The 20,226-nt window shown below is 41.4% G+C and overlaps 2 protein-coding genes across 9 annotated transcripts in view; both read right to left on the reverse strand.

The window, feature by feature from the left end:
* Nucleotides 1-8,601, reverse strand: part of IMPG2 (interphotoreceptor matrix proteoglycan 2) — a 66,250-nt gene extending 57,649 nt beyond the window's left edge. Inside the window, exons 1-4 of the mRNA XM_086622850.1 lie at nt 8,563-8,601; nt 6,225-6,365; nt 5,627-5,707; nt 3,257-3,336 (exon numbers count right to left, since the gene is read on the reverse strand). Of these exons, the coding sequence (XP_086478976.1) occupies nt 3,257-3,281 (25 nt within the window). The 5' untranslated portion in view covers nt 3,282-3,336; nt 5,627-5,707; nt 6,225-6,365; nt 8,563-8,601. The remainder of the gene's footprint in view (nt 1-3,256; nt 3,337-5,626; nt 5,708-6,224; nt 6,366-8,562) is intronic.
* Nucleotides 7,669-20,226, reverse strand: part of SENP7 (SUMO specific peptidase 7) — a 50,672-nt gene continuing 38,114 nt past the window's right edge. For 7 of the 8 annotated variants that reach the window (XM_086617172.1, XM_086617135.1, XM_086617154.1 and 4 more), the window contains 8 exons: nt 19,735-19,854; nt 17,376-17,468; nt 16,333-16,544; nt 15,860-15,912; nt 15,486-15,523; nt 15,198-15,266; nt 12,870-13,020; nt 7,669-8,837 (listed from right to left, as the gene is read on the reverse strand). In XM_086617172.1, the coding sequence (XP_086473298.1) occupies nt 8,700-8,837; nt 12,870-13,020; nt 15,198-15,266; nt 15,486-15,523; nt 15,860-15,912; nt 16,333-16,544; nt 17,376-17,468; nt 19,735-19,854 (874 nt within the window). In that variant the 3' untranslated portion in view covers nt 7,669-8,699. Of the gene's footprint in view, nt 8,838-12,869; nt 13,021-15,197; nt 15,267-15,485; nt 15,524-15,859; nt 15,913-16,332; nt 16,545-17,375; nt 17,469-19,734; nt 19,855-20,226 lie in introns of those variants that run through there. The other variant, XM_086617163.1, reaches the window with a different exon arrangement.

Genomic DNA, 20,226 nt, shown 5'->3' on the forward strand with positions numbered 1-20,226 from the left:
AGCACAGATACCCAAAGAGATAATCAGCTAAGAACTGCAGAAAGGACGGAGTGCAGGAATGCAGCAGCAAATCTCAGATTCCCTCCTCTCTAGGGTCAGCTCACTGTGGAAACGTGTATGGAAGCAGCCCTGCAATGGCAGATGGCATCCAGACCACTAGAAAAACCCCGTCAGGGCTGTCTCCTGGGTGGCACTAACTCAGGACTTGCCGGTTACTGCGTTCGGATCGATCCGAGCAAACTGCTGGTTTGTCTGAAGTGACTATTTTCGGTAGCGGTTTTGCATAAATATTTCAAAGCTGGATTCCCAAGGCTTCCCAGATGACAGCCTGCAGAGCATTGACACTGAGCTCCTTAGGTATACACTGCTGACTCTCCTAGCTGCTCTGCTGAACTCCAACACTGATCATTTCTGATATTACAAACAGGGCACTCAGCAATAAAATAAAACCACTTTTGTCTTTAGGCTCTGTCTTCCAACATCTAACAGTCTCGAGTAGATATTTTTCAAAACAACATATTTTCTGTGATTTTTTCCACGAAATTACTAAAATACTCTTTAAGCTAAACCACTAAGCTTCTCTAACATCCTCAAACCGTTTTCTAAGAACCAGATATTTTGGATCTATGGAACCAGCACTGCTCACCCAGGCTGGCCTCTGTCAAGCTAACCGCGATACCGGCAGCAGCGCCTAGTGCAGCACACCACGCTGGAGCAGTAAATTGAACGGCCCTGATAACTCGAGGCACAGGAACAACATTGCACTGGTGCTCATAAACTGTTTTGAAGTCCCATTCAGCATCTCTAGGTAGACAGAGCAACTTTGCATGCTAGCTTGGGTACCTTTGTTGCAATCCTGGGTCCAACAACACAGATCAGTCTTTTTTTTAATCCTCTGCAGAGGTTGATGCTTTCAGTGTCACAAATGCTTTTGCTTGCATTGCCCTCCAAAAATGCAACTGAATCAAAATTAGAAATACTATACATGCTTATAAAGGGAAAGGCTGACTTAAGTCAAGAATGCATGACAACTAAACCTTTTAGTGAATATGCTTGCTTCAGTAAGAGTATGAAACACAATTAAAAGTTTTCCTGAAGTCTTCAGATTTACAGCATTGCTGTTTTTTTTTCATCAGCAAAGTACTCAAAGGCACGCAGAATGCTAACAGTGTAAAAACTACCTGCTTTACAGCTCTATCAAAATTTGTTTTCTGTGGTATAGCTATGTCAGCTTCAGCTTCTGTGTGATAAAATATTGTAAACATTTAAACTCAGTTTTGTTAATGTTAGTTCAAGCTATCTGTTTTAAATTCAACACACACTTCAGCACTGAAATTTAGATTTGCAACAGCTGAAAGTCTCCTACACTTACGATAGCAAAATTCATAACTAAAAGCACAATCATCATTTAAAGTTTCTTAAAACAAGTGAGATAACTCTTGTGATAATTTTCCAAAATAACCTTGGAAAATTAACTCCCATTTTGATTTGACTAAAGCCTTTACTGTAATATTTTGAATCAGAAGATGCGTAATTCCTCATTCCCAATAGCCAAATTGTATCTGTTCAAAAGTACTTCGGAAAAGTGTATTTTTGCTACGGAAAAAAATGAAAGTATAACCCTAGTGACATAACACACCAAAGCTACATCAGTACCTCCAAAAACGTAAGGACAATTTTCTGATGATTCGTATTTCTGAAAAGAAGGGGCATGCGTTGTCGTAAGGCAGATGCAGTTAAGCTGAATTATAGTTCTCTACAAGGTAACGGTCATTGAAACTCTGCCACAGCGCGCACACAGTTCTAAATAATTTCATTGTTCTCAAACGCAATTTGTTCAAAAAATCACTCATCTGTAAGCAATGCAAAATAAAGGTATACCTTAATGAAAATGACTCTATAGGGCTCCATGAGGCTCTATAAGGGTCTATAGGACTTCAACCGGAGTCTTTAGGCCTTTATAGAACTCTATAGGGCTCCATGGGGCTCTATAAGAATCTACAGGGCTCTATAGGTCTTCTATCAGTGTCTATAGGGCTCTATGGGGCTCTATAGGGGGGCTCCACCCGGGCTGGACCCCCCAACAGATGGTCCAGGGGTCCTGACTGCCCCTCAAACTTCCCACAATGGGCCCAGGGGTCCTGGCTGCTCCCCTAAACCCCCTCAAAGGACCCAGAGGTCCTGGCTTCCCCCTAGACCATCTCTAAAGGGCCCAGAGGTCCTGGCAGGCCCCCCAAACCACCCCTAAAGGGCCCAGGGGTCGTCGCTGCCTCCCCAAACCACCCCTAAACCACCTCTGCTACGAGGACAGGTTGCGGGAGCTGGGATTGTTCAGCCTTTAAAAGAGAAGACTTCGGGGGGACCTAATAGCTGCCTTCCAATACCTGAAGGGAACATACAGGAAGGCTGGGGAGGGACTTTTTACAAGTGTCCACTGATAGGACAAGGGGAAATGGGTTTAAGTTGAAGGAAATTTAGATTAGATCTTGGGAAGAAATTCTTCAGTACGAGGGTGGTAAGACTTTGGAATAAATTGCCCAGAGAAGTTGTGGATGCCCCCTCCCTGGAGGTGTTCAAGGCTAAGTTGGACAGAGCCTTGAGTAGCCTGGTCTGGTTGAGAGGCGTCCCTGCCCATGACAGGGGACGTCCCTGCCCATGACCTTAGATGATCTCTAAGGTCCCTTCCAGCCTATACCATTCTATGATTCTATGATTCTAAAGGGCCCAGGGGTCATATCTGCCCCCCAAATCCTCCCCCAATGGGCCCAGAGGTGGGGGCTGCCCCCCCAGACCAAGAGGTGTCTCTGCTGCCCCACAAGAACCCCCCAACCGCCCCCAGGAGTTGAGGCTGCCCCCCAAGATGCCCCCTCCCCGTGTCTGACCCAGAGGTCCAGGCTGCCTCCCCATCCCCCCCCACTGAACCCAGAGGTGTCTGTGCAGGGCCCCAGGACCCCCCCCACAAGACCCAGGGGTGGGGGCTGCACCCCAAGACCCCTTCGTTGACCCCAACAGTGCCAGCGTTGCCCCCTCCAACCCCCCCATCGGCCTGGCCCTCCCCCGAGACCCCACCCGCACCCAGGGGTGCCCCCCCTCGCCTCGCTCCCCGCCTCCCGCCCCCAGTCGCCCCAGACCTCCCGCCACCCCTCACCAATGCGACTCTCCGCGAGGCGCCCCCATGTTACCCAGCAGTGCAGGGGTGAAGTTTTTGTGTAAGTTTCATGGAGGGCTTAGTAGGCAGGAGGTGATTTACGCGTACCTGAAGACACTAACGAGATGACCATCCTTGAAGCTGCCAGACCTGCTCAGGAGGGAGACTTTATCCAGAACTGTCTGCCCCTGAAGGGAACATCCCAGAAAATGTATAAACTTTGTTCTCATGTTTTTCCGAGCCGTGAACACGCGCAGCAGCGACTTGGGAAAAGGTAATTCGGCCGGGGGAGATGGTGACCAGCGACTCACTCACGGACCACCTGCCCTAAACATGCCCCAGAGCCAAAAGAAAGGGGCGGAGGGAGAGAACTGAGGTGGGAAGTAATTTACATGTAAAGCGAGGGAGAATTAACCCCTTGTTTAAGAGAATAACAATGAATGCGTAAACACGTTATGAATATGCATGATTGGAGAGTATAACTAATTTTCTGTCCAGGGGCCAGGTGTGCGTGCCAGGAGGAGACAGCCCCGCGCGCGCGGCGCCGCAATGAAGAAGGCCGCTTGCCAGCACTGCAAAACGAGTCCCGGAAAGTTCGAGTTCAATTGCACCGACTTCTCGGGTATCACCCCCCACCCCGGCCGCCACCGCCTCGGAACGGACCCGGCACGGAACCATCGGAACCATCGTGAGGCGGAAACACAGAGACGGGGAGGGGAGGGGGGCGGAGAGGCCCGAGAGCGGAACGGACGGGCCGGGCCGGGCCGGGGGGCGGGGGGAGAAAAAGTGACGGAAGAGGAGACATAAAAAAGAAAAAAGGGACGAATCGGAACCATTGGGACGGGGTGTGGGGCGGAGGGGAAAAGGAAAAGGGACGGACCCGGCGGAATCTTCGTGCTCCGTAGGGGTTCTACAGGGGTCTATAGGCCTCTATGGAATTTTGTAGGGCTCTATAGGGCCTCTATAGGGCTCCATGGGGCTCTATAAGGGTCTATAGGGCTCTGTGGGGCTTCTGTAGGCCTCTATGGAATTCTGTAGGGCTCTTAGGGCTCCATAAGGTAACGATCACTGAAACTCTGCCACAGTGCACATACAGTTCTAAATAATTTAATTGCTCTCAACTGCAATTTGTTCAAAAAAAAAAAAAAATCACTCATCTGTAGCTAAAGAATGCAAAATCAAGGTACATCTTAATGAAAATTACTCTATAGGGCTCTACAGGTCTCTAGGGCTCCATGTGGCTCTTTAAAGGTCTATATGGCTCTATAGGTGTCTGTAGGGCTCTACAGCAGTCTATAGGACTTCAACAGAGGTCTATAGGCCTCTGTGGAACTCTATAGGGCTTCTATAGGGCTCCATGGGACTATAAGAGTCTAAATGGCTTCTATGGGGCTCTATGGGGGTCTATAGGGCTTCTATAGGGGTCTATAGGTTTCTATGGAACTCTATAGGGCTCTTTAGGCCTCTGTGGAACTCTATAGGGTTCTATAGGGCTTCTATAAGGCTCCATGGGGCTCTATAGGGGTCTATAGGGCTCTATAGGGCTTCTATAAGGCTCCATAGGGCTCTATACGGTAATGGTCATTGAAACTGCCACACTGCACATACAGTTCTAAATAATTTCATTGTTCTAAAATGCAATTTGTTCAAAAAATCCTCTCATCTGTAGCTAAGCAATGCAAAATAAAGGTATACCTTAATGAAAATGACTCTAATAAAGAGCCATCTGACGGCAGACACTCCCCATCTCCAAGCTCACAGGGCTTAATACCAAGGTTATAAATTGTCTGTGACAATTACAGCAACCGACTTCATGGCACTTGACAGGACTCACCAACAACATTCTCCATCAGTTTAGCTGAGAAAATTAGCTTAGATGAAACCTTTTCACCTACCCCTGGAGAATTCTTTGGTGAACCATCTCCCAAGAATATGCAAGGCCTGAGGCCATTTAGCCTTCCAAATTCAGCCCACCATAGCCTGTCGTACTGCCACCTCTTCCATCACATAATACTGTAAAGTATTTGGAGCAGAAAAATCAAGTAGTGAGGTGAGGTCAACCAAATTAATCTACCACTTCATTGTCTAGTCTGTCCTTGTAATGTCAGCCTATTCCCAACATTCCTCCTTTCCTGAACTGTTGATCTGATAAGTACCTCTTACCTTGCTCAACAGTCAAAGATGATCCCGGCACCTGTGCTTCATCTTTGAACAGTGACTGCAACTTCCATTTGGTTGGACAGAATTATTGCTGATAGCCTTGGTTTTATTCGACCATTAATGGAAACATTCTCAATCCTGAAACCTTTCAAGTCAAATTGTACAATTCCTGCGTTTCCATCTAGAAACTAGAGTCTTTTTTGAGGTGGGGTGTCAGAAGCAATATTCTGCTTCCTCGTCATAATCAAGATAAAAGTGTTACTACTGTGGCTTTCAAGCCTTTAAAGTCTTTATTATATCGTAAGGTATAGTACTTACTGAGTACTGCAAGCTTGTTTCAGGGTTAAATTCTAGGAGACGAGTCCCAGAAGGGTCAGATGGACTGCAATAAATCTATGCCTGCACTTCCAGAGGAAAAACACAGCAGTTCACAAATACTCTCAAAAAAAGCATACTTGTAGTTTCATGATTTGCTTCTCAAGTTCTTGATGAAAACGAGGGGGTTATTTTATATTTTTCCTGGAAGATTTACTTTCTACAAGTTACTTCTCTTCCCTCTTGTTTCCACCTACTGTTTGCCAGCAGTACTTTAAACAGATCTCCACAACTCAGATTTCTTCACAGAAGCCAGTTTCTGGTCCCACACAACCAGAACGCAGTAGTTTCTTTTAAAGAAACTGACAGCTACACATAACATTTTGAGTGCAATTCATTGCCTTGAAACCAAAACTACATGGTGTAAAGAGCCTTACAAAGACTGATTTGCTTTCAAGTATCATGCCACTCCACCATTTCAGTTAATCAGGGATTAATGCTGGAAATGTGGAAAAAGGTCCCTGAGTCAGTCTGATGCCTTATATATGCTAAAAGTTATCTTTGAGGAGTTCTAGCAATTAAAGAGGAAGCACAAAGGTACCTGGAGTGTAACTTTTTCCACAGACGCTTCCTAGCATTCACCACATATCTGTTAAATGCAAATGGCTGGAATGAGGCAGGTTGCAGCTGGCGGACCCAGACATTTCCCAGGCTGGTCACTCAGGCTGCAAAGCCTGTTAGCCTAAGTACAGAAAACAACTGTAAGGCTCTCGAGTCAAAAAGCAGCCTTGCTTTGCACAAGAAGCTGTGAAGTCGCTGCATACCTTTGTAAGGACTGGAGAACAAATAACCACTTCGATACAAATTCCAGTTAAGAGACACATACCGTGTATACACCTTAAAGCAGTAAGATGGCCTATATTATCCTTAGCTCACCAGCTATTTGTGGCAGCTGGGAAAAGAATGGTAAGAATCACATCCAGTAGCTTCTGGAGATAACTTTAATATCAAATGTATTGGCATTCTCATAGCACGTATCTAACAAATCGAACAAGGCAATCCTGTAATGTTATAAAACCAATTTAGAAAAAGTTTACACATTATTTTTGCTTTTAAGTATCTATAAACCAGTCAATCTAAAAAAGAACAAATTACTTTATGATAAAAACTAACTTTACCATAAGAAAAAGTCCAAACTATTCGTCATATGGGAACATGAAAAATATGCATCAATTAAAAATGTGTAGAGAAAGGGCATTACACATTTTTGCATTTTATCTTTCATCTGTCTTACAATAAATACACAGATTATCCCTGTGAGTAATGCTGATTTAGGTGATGAAAGCCACAAAAACGCTGGGATGAGGGGGACAGAGGTTGGTGAGGGGGTAGTGACAAACTACAAAACTAAGGTAGAAACAAAGACAAAAGCCACACAGTTAAGTGCACTAGGCTGCTCACAGCTATACAGAAGGTAACTGTGCTCAGCAAATTATTTTGATTCAAAATTGCCTCTCTTCTCCAGAAAGAACGCTTCCTAGTTTGAGAAGCAACAGTGGGGGTTTTTTTTTGGATGACTGTACAGAACCTGAAGTAATAACTGGATTTTCCAAATGCTACAGTTTCAGAGTTGTCTTGAGGGAAGGGTCCCTGAGAATTCTGCAATGACATGAAAATGTTCACATCTTTGGATTGCCCTCAATTTTTACTTTAATGCTCCAGCCTACTTCCAGCTTTAAGAGCTCTGGTTTTGTAGGTATGTTTATGACACAAGTGGGTTTGGTGGTTATCTGACACATGGTCCTTCTGAAGGGTGCAATGACACTTAAGTTTACTTACAGTGGGGAACAGGAGAAAGCATCCTCTTAAAAGTCACCTTCTATTGTGCAGTAACTACAGAAAAAAGTGTGCACATGTCAAAACATACTGAAGTTTTACATGATTGAGGAAATACTACATAAATATGTATTAAGAAAATGATAAACTTGTGCTAGTTTATCAAATCAAGCCTGAGTTCAAATACTCAGATGTTCAGGCATCTTTACTCAATTCTCCTGAGCAAAGTATAAATCCTGTTTGTCTTATGTGTAAACTATATATCTTAAAAACATATTATGTGTAACATAACAACCTTTTTGAATGAAAATGGTTTTTTCAGTAAAACACCTCAAGCTTTTGAGTTTGTTGAGCCACAACCTGCTTGCCTTTCTAATGCAAGTGATGCCATAAGATTTGCACGTATAAGTCCCAAAAATAAGGCAAATAGGATTAAAAATCTACTGCCTTTATGTATTGGCATGTACTTTGAGAGAAAGATTTCTTCTAAAATCTGATAAGAAATAAAATTCATAAAAAATACTTCAAAAAAAAATCTAGTCTTGACTTTAAAGAGTTTCAATGGTCACTTTCAAGCCAAGTCTTCCACTTATGGAAATAAATTTTTATGATGAAAACGCTAGGGCAGAAAAAAAATAATCAAAACAAAAAAAAATCAAAACTCAGCAGCCTCAAATCTTGGTAGAATTTTCTGACACATGCAGACTAATCAGAAACAAAACAAAAAATACATCTCTAAAGAGAGTCAATATTAGATCCTTAAATAAAAACAATACACAGTATTCATTCTATCTGTATGAGCTGCAAAATCTAGAGAAACGCAGCATAGGGTCAAACTCCTATCTTCAGGATCCTCCACATTTATATAGAATTGTAAAGAACAGGCTCCAAAAGATGAAAATATTCTTACATCCTTGTGGCACATACCTGTATGCAGCTTTCACATTCCAAGTAAAGTATCAATTAGCAATCCACATGTATTAGCTTTAACTTATTATATTTACACTTTTATCTACAACCTCCTCCTTTCCCTCCCCAACTGCATTTCATGACCACACAATCCAAATGAAAAAACAAACAAAATTCTTTAAATAAATACACACTGAACAAACAAAACACTTCTTGTGTTTTTTCTTTTCTTTTCTTCCTTGCAAGGCAGAAAGAGTGCAAGTGCTGTTAAGAAGAGTTCCAGTTACTTTATACAGCAATGTTCTTTGCCAAGTCTGGCTTATCAGATTTATTAGCCGCTGCTGCCACTGTGCTGTTGAAAGTGCAGTTGCAAGATCAGGTCTCGAATTTCTTCTCTTTTGCTTCTGATCAGCTGACGAGGGAACCACTTCTCCAGATGCAATGGCTGTTCAAAGTTAACGATGGGATTCTGGTAACAGAAAAAAGAATATTTACAGCATGAATTTCCTAAAGCAACCTTCAAAAAGAATTAAAAACTATTCCATTACTGCTGAGACCAAGGGGGCACAAGCAAGTTTTCATGAGACAGCAACAGGCTTCAAAGCCAAATTTCAGTTCCTCCATGGTAATCACATATATATAAATCATGGTAAACACCAAACAGGTCTGTCTGACAGAAGACAACAAAGAAGCAAGAACATTGCTAGTAGTTTTAGCAGGACATGAGGGAGGGAGAATTCGGAACAAAAGAGCACAGCAAACTGAAATGGCTGAGAGATGCTTGCAGCTTTGGCAGTAAGACCACACCACCACATCTGATTTGTCAAAGTCAAATTTTTTCCTTTTTCCCTCTTCATTCTTTTGCCACACTTACATTTCACATTCTCCTTCCTTTGAAAAAAAGTAGTATACGATAAATTGAAAAAGGAAAGTGAAAAACACATCATGATTTGCAGTCTATGAGCCCTGGTATGTTTGGGATAAATTACAACCACCTCGTTCTTGCCTTGCTTCTACACAAGAGCTCAACTCATCTATCACATAATCCTTGAGAACCAAAGGAACTTCTGAAGGTCATCTGGTCCAATTCCCCTGCTCAAGCAGGGCCACCTAGAGTCAGTTGCCCAGACCATGTCCAGACAGCTTTTGAGTATCTCCAAGGAGGGACACTCCTCAACCTCATTTCCTTACATTCAGGGAGAACCCTGCGTTTCAGTTTGCATTCATCGTCTCTTGTCCTGTCACTAGACATCACTGAAAAGAGAGGACTGTCCATTCTGCACCCTCCCTTCAGATATTTGTTTGCGTTGATAGGATCCCCCTGAGCCTTCTCTCAGAGTCTAAGCTCTCTCAACCTTTCCCTCAAAGGAGAGGTGCTCCAGTATTTTAATCATCTTTGTGACCCTTTGTTGGACTTGCTCCAATAGCACCATCTCTCTCTTGTACTCGGGAGACCAGAACTGGACACAGCACTGAGGAGAGGGGAAAGATCACCTCCCATGAATTGCTGGCAACATTCCTCCCAACATAGACTGTGATACTGCTATCCTCCTTCTCCGCAAAGACACACTGCTGGCACTTGTTCAACTCAGAGTCCACCAGGACCCTTAGGTTCTTTTCAGCAAAGCTTCCTTCCAGCTGGGTGACTCTCAGCATATATTAGTGCCTGAGGTTGTTACTCCCTGGGTGCAGGACTCTACACTTCTTTTTGAACTTCATGAGATTCCTGACAGTTCATTTCTCCAGCCTCTCAAGGTCCCTCTGGATGGCAGCACAACCCTCTGGCATATCAGCCACTCCTCCCAGTTTTGTGCCATCTGTGAACTTACTGAGGGTGCACTCTGCCCCAACACACAGATCATTAATGAAGGTATTAAACAGGACTGGACCCAGTACTGACTCCTGGGGTACACTGCTAGTTACTGGCCTCCAACTAGACTGCCTGCCAGCAATCATCACCCTCAGGATCCATCCAGTCAGTCAGTTTTCAGTCTAACTCACTGTCTGCCCACGCAGCCCATACTCCATCAGCTTCTCTATGAGGATGTTATAGGAGACAGCATCAAAGGCCCTGCTGAAGTCCAGGTAAACAATATCCACTGCTCCCCCCTAATATACCAAGCCAGTCATTTTGTCATAGAAGGTTATCAGGTTGGTCAAGAATGACTTCCCCCCACCTTTGTGAATCCCTGCTGACTACTCTCAATCCCTTTCTTGTCCTTCACCTGTCTGGAAATGATTTCCAGGATTAGCTGCTCCATCATGTTCCCAGGGATCGAGGTGAGGCTGATCAACCTGTCACTCCCTATATCCTCCTTCCTGTCTTCTTTGAATATAGTAGTGACATTTGCTTTCCCTCCAGTCCTCTCCCGATTGCCACAACCATTCAAAGATTATCAAGAGTGGTCTCACAATGATATCAGCCAGCTCCCTCAGCACTCATGGGAGCAACCCACTACGGCCCACAGATTTATGAATGTCCAGTTTAAGTATTCCCTAGCCTGATTCTCTTACACCAGGGGTATGTCTTCCTTACTTTATTTTTTCCCCCCCAGTCTCTAGGGTCTGGGACTTCTGAAAGCCAGTCTTGTTAGCACAGACTGAGATGAAGGTGGCATTCAGAAGCTCAGCCTTTTCCTTGTCCTGTGTCACCAGGGCCCCTGCCCCAATCAGCAGTCAGTCCATATCCTCCCTACTCTTCCTTTCGCTGCTTACATAACTATAGAAACCATTCTTGTTGCCTTTGACATCCCTCAGCAGATTAAACTCCAGTTGGGTTTGGCTTTCCAAATTATGTCTCTGCATGCTTGGACGGCATCTCTATACCCTTCCCAGGTTACTTCTCCCTTGTTCTGTCTCTGTATACTTCCTTCTATGTTTAAGTTTTGCCAGAAGCTGCTCCTCCATCCATGCACGCCTCCTGGCGTCTTTGCTTGACTTCCTGCTTGTTTGGATGAACTGTTCTTTTGCTTGGAGGTGATGTTCCTTGAATATCAACTGGTCTTTTTGGACCCCTCTTTCCTCCAGGGCCTTATCCCACAGAGCTCTTCCAAGCAGCTCCCTGAAGAGTCCAGGCTTGTGATCGTGCTTTTTGCCCTGCTCCTTCCACTCATGATCCGCCATCTTATGGTCACTGCAGTCAAGGCTGCCATTGACCTTACATTCCACCAGACCTTCCTTGCTTGTGAGCGTGCAGTCCAGCAGAGCATCTCTCCTCATTGGCTCCTCTGTCACTTGGGTCAGGAAACCATCATCATTGCTCTCCAGGAACTTCCTGGATTGCCTATGTCCTTCTGTGTTGCCCCTCCAGCAGACTATCGGGGTGGTTAAAATTCCCCCAGGGACAGGGCCTGCAAACATGAAGCTGCTTCTAGCTGTCAGTAAAAGGCCTCATCCACTTGTTCTTCTGATCAGGAGGCCTATAGAAGATGCCCACTGCTATGTCACCCATATTAGTCTGCTCTTTAATCACTACCCATAAGCTTAGTTGGCTCCTCATCCAACCCTAGGCAGAGCTCCATGCATTCCAGCTGCTCTCTCACATAAAGGGCAACTATACCTCTCCTCATTTTCCCAGTCTGTCCTTCCTAAAGAGCCTTAATCCATCCATCATAGCACTCCAGTCCTGTGAGCTATCCCACCATGTCCTCATGATCTCAACAGGATCATAGCCCTGCAACTGCACACAGATCTCTAATTCCCCAGGTCTATTCCCCACACTGTGTGCATTAGTGTACAGGCACTTTAGAATGGCAACCTGTACAGAAGAACCTATCCAAGGTTCTTCTTGTGGGGGGGTCATGTGGGGGGGTCAAGGCCCCACACATGTTCAGGTGTCCATGAACAGGACTTTCAGAGAGAACATGGACCACATGTCTAAGTACCAAACAAGCAGAGCCATTCAAATGACAGAGCAAGAGGACAGTGCACTGATCAGGGTAAGGAAGAGTTGGCAATGCCCTAAAAGACAGTGCCTGAAACCCAGCATCCACAGATGTTTAAAAGTATCTGCTGAACAGGAAAGAGAGGTTCCCTTAGCTCTGTGCATTCCCTTTTAAGGATTCCTCCCTTCCTCTCTCTGCAGAAGCTGCTGTCTGCAGAACCACTCAACGGCCAGTCCACAAGCTGACTGAAGTTCTGGAGGCTACCAGAAGAGATGCACAGAAAAGATGCCTTGGTAACATCCCTAGGCCAGAAATGTGTAAACAAAATATACTCCAAATACACCCAAATATTTAGGGATACTGAATGTGTCAATGTAGTAACAACATTAAACTACAAGTTCAGAAATGTTTGCCAACAAACAGAGATGAGACATTATCTGTGCTGCAGATACAAAGAGTACTTGAAGAATGGGTTTCAATCCCTCTTCCTCAAGTGCCTCCGACACTTTTGAGGCTGAGCATCACAGGCTTTTGTGTCTGGCTATTTCCCCTCAGAAACAGTTTTTTTGAGGTTTAAGCTGATTTTGGGAAAAGGGGAAGGTAGCTTCCATTTGTACCTGGAAGAAGCTTTCCACATATTGCAGCAAATAGACCCCACAATCACTGCTGTTATCTTGTTTAGGCACTCTGGGACACAGGTCAATCATTGTTGATTTATTGAATTCTCGATGTGTTTTTCGTTTAGCCTCCCATTCTGCTTCAAGGTACCTACAAAAGAAAGCAAACAGATTAAATATTTGAGAAATAACTCCGAAGCTTAATGCATTTTGGGATACTACTCAATATTGTTCTGGAGCACGCCAAAAAGCTAAAATAGCTTTAACCAACTTCTTTCACAGAATCTGTCAAAGAAATTCATACAAGGAACAACACAATTTCCACTGTCCAATGTTCTATCACACTCAGAGGCATCTCTACCACATAATATGCAATACACAGAACAGAAGGATGCATGACATTATCTAAAAACAAGCAGTTATTTGTGCTCAGTTTCTTCAAGCTATTAGGATACCAGGACATTTTTAAACCTTGACTAAAGGAAGAACTCAAGCAATCTTTCCTGGCTATCACACAGATTTTTCCTGGTTTCACCTCAAGAGGCCAGCAGTGGGTTTCTAACCTAAGCAAACCATTAAAAAAAACTTAGAATTCACCTTACAAACAAGTTCAGTTACAATTGTGCCAATACAACTCTCACAACCTACCAGGGTATAAGGTATATAAAGACTTGTTAAAAACCTTAAGGGATCACTTCTTTAATGATTATGACTTATTTGTTATCAGGCTTTTCTATTGTTCTTGAGCATCAGTAGCAACTCACTGACTCCACTTTGTGGGCTGGCCACTGATTTTGAAGATGGGTTTGAAAGCACAAGGATCTGATTTACAAAGGCAACAGTTACCTTTAATTTTTCTTCTGACTTTAGTCAGAGCTGCAAAGGCTCAGGGCTTGTGAAAATCAAACATAAGGTCTGACTTTAGGGAATAAAAAACATACATTAAGCAGACCTTGTGTTTGATTTATAAAAGCTCCAAGTCCTTGGAATTTTGAAAATAAATATACATATAAAACATCCAAAACACCTTTGGGGAAAACTGTAACTGTGAAAAGGTGGTGAATATGAAACAATTCAAAGATGAAGACAGTTCAGTGAAGCAGATTGCCTAGAAACTGCAAGAAATTATGATTGTAGACTTTAAAATTAATTTGTTTGAGCCTGACCACTGCCCAAACCACAACAAAAATCAACTCAAGGAAAGAAGAGGTCATGGAACCCTTGCAGCAGTTTCCTTAAACTTCTGCTTTCAGGGTGTAATTGAAGGAATAAGAGGTCTGCTTCCCAAACTTCCCTGATCTTACAACTCCATGAATCACCTCTTTGTTTTCTGGCTTTTCATGACATCTCTCTGAACTCCAGGAAACCATCCTCTCTGGAATTTCAACCCCAGGAGTAGCTCAATGCATAGAGCACTAAGTTAATACATTCCACAGAGATTAAAAAAAATAAATCGTTATTTCATTCTTTCTCTCAAGACACACATGGTGGGGAGGCCTCTCTATCTAGGGAAAAGATGGTTTCATAAAAATTTCTGATTCTCATCTAACCCTCACATAGTATTTTGAAGAATTTACTTTTACAAGAAGGTTTACAGATTTTTGTTCCTTTCAGTGAAGTGAATACAACAGAGAACAAAAAGAAAATTCTGTTTAGCTTCAAATATTTAATATTAGCAACCTTTTGAAAAGTTGTTGATAGATGTTAAAGTCATTAGGAATGTGTAAAAGTACTGAAAGTTTGAAGATGTTCTTCCAATACTTACATACTTATTACATAAAAGACTGAATATATTTTTACTCTCACTTTTCAAAACAAATAATATCATCCCAATATAACTATACTGACACTTAGAGCTTTTAGACAGCTTCAGTCTAGTTTCTACTTTTTTGCACATAGATAGTGGATTTAACACTAATTCTGTAAGCTCCATCAAAATAATGAAGATCAGCCCTTTGGAAAATTAATAACTTAAATTTCAAAGTTTTGATTTTAAAGAATCTGTTTTTCTACCCTTAAAAACACCCTTCGTTACTGAACAAGAGGGGATTAAAAAAACCCAACCCCCCTTTACTTTTAATTATTATTATTTTTTCAATTTCAAAAAGACTGTCCACTTTACTATTTTCACATTCTACCCAGGCTGCAGAACAAAGACAGGCTTTTCACAATTGTTGTTCACAAAATTGCTGTTACAATTTTCTTTGTCATGGCACTTTATGGATTTTCCTTCAGCATTGAAAATGTAGACCTTTATAGAGAAAAGTATTTTGAACATAGAAATATGACCAGCACCATCTCTTTCTAACACAAACTGTAGTTACTTACTCTCTCAAAACCTGAACTGTCTTCTGCACGGAGCCAGCTTTCAAAGAATCTAAGATGAGTATACAAGGCCTGTACACAATAAAAACAAACAAATCATTGTAGTCTCACTACCAACACTACTGAAGCAGATATTTTGTTTGAACTTAAAAAGAGCATCAATATCTGAACAAACATGTAAAAAAATTGACAAGTTCCTACAGCTGCGGCTTTACGACAAATAACTGAATGACTGCAGAATTTCTTAGTGTAATTTAATGATATAATATTAGTATGAAAACAGAAACGTACCTTTTACAAATCTGCCTTTTGGAATTACTTAAGGAGATCTAGGAGAAGAGAAAATAAAAATAACATTAAAAAAATACAACAACTGTAAAGTCAAATGTCTTGGTGGATTTAAAGGTAAAGCCAGAGATGGTCCCATTTCAGAAAGGGAGAAACTGGTAAACAGTTTTTAAAGACAGGTGAATGCATAGCACAGGCAACACAGGCAGACAAAGGAGGACTTTAGGCTCATTCAAAGTGCCTTGCATGTGCTGCAGGTCACGCAAACATCAATAGCTGCTGCAAAAAAGATGATTCAAAAATCACTTGGTCAAGTCTCAGAGCCTTCAGCACTAGGGTAATACGTGTTTCCTCTGTCAATTCGAAAAGGTACTTACTTTAGAAATACCTGAATCCAGGACTGAAGCACAAGCAGCAATTTCATTGCCACCTAGTACGGAAGAACAAAGTCTTAAGAAAATATTTCCTAACAGAAATATTTTCATTTTCAAATTAATGATTAATATTCAAAATATGATAGTTAAGTATAAACTAATTTTGCTTCCCTTATGAATGTTCCAATAGCAGAGTTACTGAGGGCCTTCCTTCCTGATAAAATTCTTACTGAAATTCAAGAACTTTCCACTCATGATGGGATCTGAGCCACTGATTTTACATGTCCCCCCAGTACTTTCCAGAGTTGCGGACAAGAAGAATGCAGTGCAGTCCTTGTTATACATGGTAATACAAAAACATATTACATCAATCTGGACATGAAAGATACTTTTTAAGAATCATATCTCTCCTTCAAGGATTAAGACACTAGTAGAACTATATGTGGTTTGACATAGTTTTCTTTTAGATTACCTACCTTTTGAGAATAAAATTCTGTTAGCATCCATTTCTTCTTCATCCTTGCAGCTACCAGCAAAGGCCAACACTGAACCAGTCCTACTGTTCTCACTCTCTGATCGAAGTGGGGACTGTGGAGGCTGGTGATTTAATGAATTCTCATGGGTACAGTCCTCATACACAGCTTCTTCTAACCAAGGAAAACAGATAACTGCAATGTACCAATGAGACCTGCCCAGCAGTGGGGAGAGGAGGGGAAAAGAAACGTCAAAACTGTACAACATTTTGTTCTGAAAGGATATGAGAAGCTTTTATAACATCAAGAGCTCATGGGCAAATGTTCTGTGACACATAACCATCATTGCCATGTTCCTTCATGGCATCTCATACAAATCCTCTCACTTGTTTTTTTACTTTGCATTGTGGCATAACAGCAAAAATAAGTATCAATTAAAAAAAGAAAAAAAACAAAACCAACAAACCCACCACAACAATTTATCAGTGTCTCACCACCTCTTCCACACTTTAAAAAAAAAAAAAGTAATAAAATAATCTGTGATGGTGATCCCAGTTTTGAATATAGCTGAGGATACGGCAGGCCTCTACCCATATCTCTTTCTGCAGCTGTTTTGCATATGTAACTCTCAACGACTATTTAGTTTTACTAGAGTTTCCATGTGCAGGTCAGTTATCCAACCAGGCCAAAGCACAGACCATGGAAGTACTACTCCTGATCCATTAACACTAGAGTTGCTGTGTTTTCTTTACAGAACTATTACTTAACTGCACAGGAAGTATCACAATGACACACAAACTATTTTGAAAAACACATAAAAGCAATTCTAAGTAAAACAAAGATGCATAGTTTAGAAGACAACTAAATAAAAAGTTTAACTTTTGAAGAGCCTTCAAAATTACTCATTCCACATCTATTACTTCTTCAAAATATAACGTGTTCATTTCCAATGATCCAAGCTTACAGTCATAAATCTTTTTATCACCACAACATTCAAATATTTAAATCTTTAAACATCATAAAAGGTGTCTAAAACACAGACTTACTCCTCATTCACAGGCACAAAGATATAATCTTTACTGAAGATGTTTATATGACGCGTCCATGTTCTTACTCTTCTGTGTCTTCTCTGTGCCGCTCTGCAGAAACCAAATGACAATTGTTGTTTGGATTTGGTTTTTTTAGATAAAGCAAGGTATAGAATTAGGATTAGATGTAAAAATCCTATATCTTCCCAAACCCTCAATGGGTTTTTCATTTACTCCTGAAATTTCCCCGACAGAGGAAAAATAAATCAGTGCATCATTAAGCCCAAGTGACTAACAAGCTGTTTCCAAACCATCTTAAACTCTTCTGGAAAAAATCATCCATAGATTGGAAAGAATTTCTTGGCAGTAACTTTTATTTAGTACACTAAATGCATGAATCTCATCTAAACACCAGCCAGTATAAAAACAGTTCTATAAAAATTTACAAACATCCATGAATTAAACTTCACAATACCACTTCTGAAGGCCTGTCTAACCAATCTTATCTTTTGAAGGAAAAAACTAAATGTCTTGCATAGGGTCATGCAACACACCTGTGGCAAAGCCAGAACTGAAACAGATTCCCTCCAGTCCTGAGCTTTAAACGCTGGAGCATATTTCATTTCCAGTCCTACAGACATAAAGCATGAAGAAAGGACACTAGGAGAATAAGAAAAGTTTGAGAAGAAACCTAAATTCAGATTTGGAACTTTCTTAGTTGGAACAAGTTGAAATAGAAACCAATGGTTCACAGAACTTTGCTCCAATATGATCTGAAAGCAAAATTCACTCTACTCAGGAGACATCCCTATTACCGTTCTGATTCCATCCTGATCTGTGATCAAGAAATGTACTTCAGTGTAGGAGGAGCAGGAGAAAAGGAGTGAGGAATGGGAAAACGAGCTGCTGTGGGACTCTGCATGGGCCAGCATTAAGTGAAGACTTGCTGCAAACTTCCTCTGCTACATGACTCTAGAAGCACTGGGAACTTAAAAGGGGAAGGCATGTTTTCAACCTGGGAAAGCACTTATGGAAGGAACTTTCTTAATCTACTGCTTATGCAGGGTGAAGAAAGAGAAGTAAAAAAGGGTCTTTAAGTTAAGTAGCTACATGAGTTGAGATTAATTTCATTTGCAACAGTTCAGAGTCCATATTTTTCACTATCCATTTATAAAAAAAAAAACCACAACACACCCCAAAAAACAGAAACAAACAAAACCCAAACTACCTGTAATAATCACCAGATAAGTATTTAAACTCAAACACAAAACTCAAATTTCCAAAGCTATCTCCTGACCCAGAGCAGCTACGGTTCTTGAAATACAGTGAATTAAGAATGCCATTGTAGTTCCTCAAGAAGGTTACGCAGTCCAGCCTTGTAAAAAGAACCAGATCACAGCACAATGCCATTCTTAACGTGAGTAATTTTGTCTCCACCTCAGAACATTCAGGGTCAGAAGACAAAAGAATGATGGAAGACATTCTCTCAAGCACAGGTCCTTGAATTTTTGAGACATCTTTGAAAATATTACAGAAGTTGCATCTTTTTCCCTTTAACACAGCTTTCACTCAGCAGTGACTGTAACACAAACAAGATGGCACATCTCCGTGTAGGCGGTCTCATTTGCCAGTAGAATGAAAACCTGGGGACTTCATGTACATCAGGAGAAAAGCCACTTCAGAGAAACAGAAAAAAAACTTCAATATGCTGAATAATGAAAACAGAATGAAAGTCACTGGCAGATCACCACTGTAAGCCAAGTGGCAGGGCAAGCTCCACTCTCAAACATCAGTGCTGAGAAGGAACAGAAAGCGTGCCAGGGATGGTCATACCCTTTCTACAGTCTTAGCTGGAAGCACAAAGTGGTACAGGGTTCCTGAGCTCGTAACGACACCTTTTTGTGAAACTCGCCAATTCCAGTGTGCTGAAGTGTTAAAAACCAAATGTGCAAACTCGGTAAGAAAATTTTCTTACTAAAAATTTGGACACTAATTTATTACCAATATGTAAAATGAAATATGTGGTAAACCTAAAAATATTTTTAGAACCGCCATTTCTTAAAACGATGCATACCTTGCAAAACTCCGAGTTTATAATAAAAAGACAAAAATACATAAATAATTGTCTGAAGTAAAGATTCAGATAAAGTTTGAAAATATTATCAGCTTTCTCCTTCATATTCAGTATGAATCACATGTAGATTTTAATGAAAAACACCAGTATGCTTAAATTGTGAGTTACAACATTTAACCATTAATCCTTTGGAGAACACCAATTATTATTTTATGTGTGAATTAGGAGATGATCCGCAGAACTTCCAAGTGGCATCAACAGATAGCTTATTTCTGGTCATAATGGCACCTAAAATGAACTTACGAAACTTTGAGGTCCCCCTCAGAGTTTTTTTCTGTCCTGGTCAGGCACTTATAGAAAAAACTGCTAAAAATGTGCGTTCGGTCAGCAAGATGTTTTGGCGCCTTCTCCAACAACAGGTATCTACCAAAAAAAAGGAGGAAATTATTAAATGTCTTTTCTAGAAAGAACCATTACTGATAAAAAAGGACAATTATTTTAATGACTTGTCATACTCATGTTACGCTTATTATCAGTTGCCTTCACAGCTGCTAATCATGCTAAACTTTACTCTATTTTCCATATGCAGATGGGTGAACATACATCATCAGAGCATGTAACAGCCAAGCAGCTATGAAGAATACGGTTATTTTTTATCTCTGATTTGTGCTCCAGTACTAACGCTTCTGAATTTATTTTTAGAGTTAGGTTTCTAGCCCTTGCAATTAAGACAGGCTTGAAAACCTAACCAAGTAAAAGCCTATGGTGTGTTATACTTCTGTGTATACAAAGAGC

The sequence above is a fragment of the Tauraco erythrolophus genome, chromosome 1 (genome assembly GCF_009769465.1).
Source record: "Tauraco erythrolophus isolate bTauEry1 chromosome 1, bTauEry1.pri, whole genome shotgun sequence".
NCBI classification, from domain to species: domain Eukaryota; kingdom Metazoa; phylum Chordata; class Aves; order Musophagiformes; family Musophagidae; genus Tauraco; species Tauraco erythrolophus.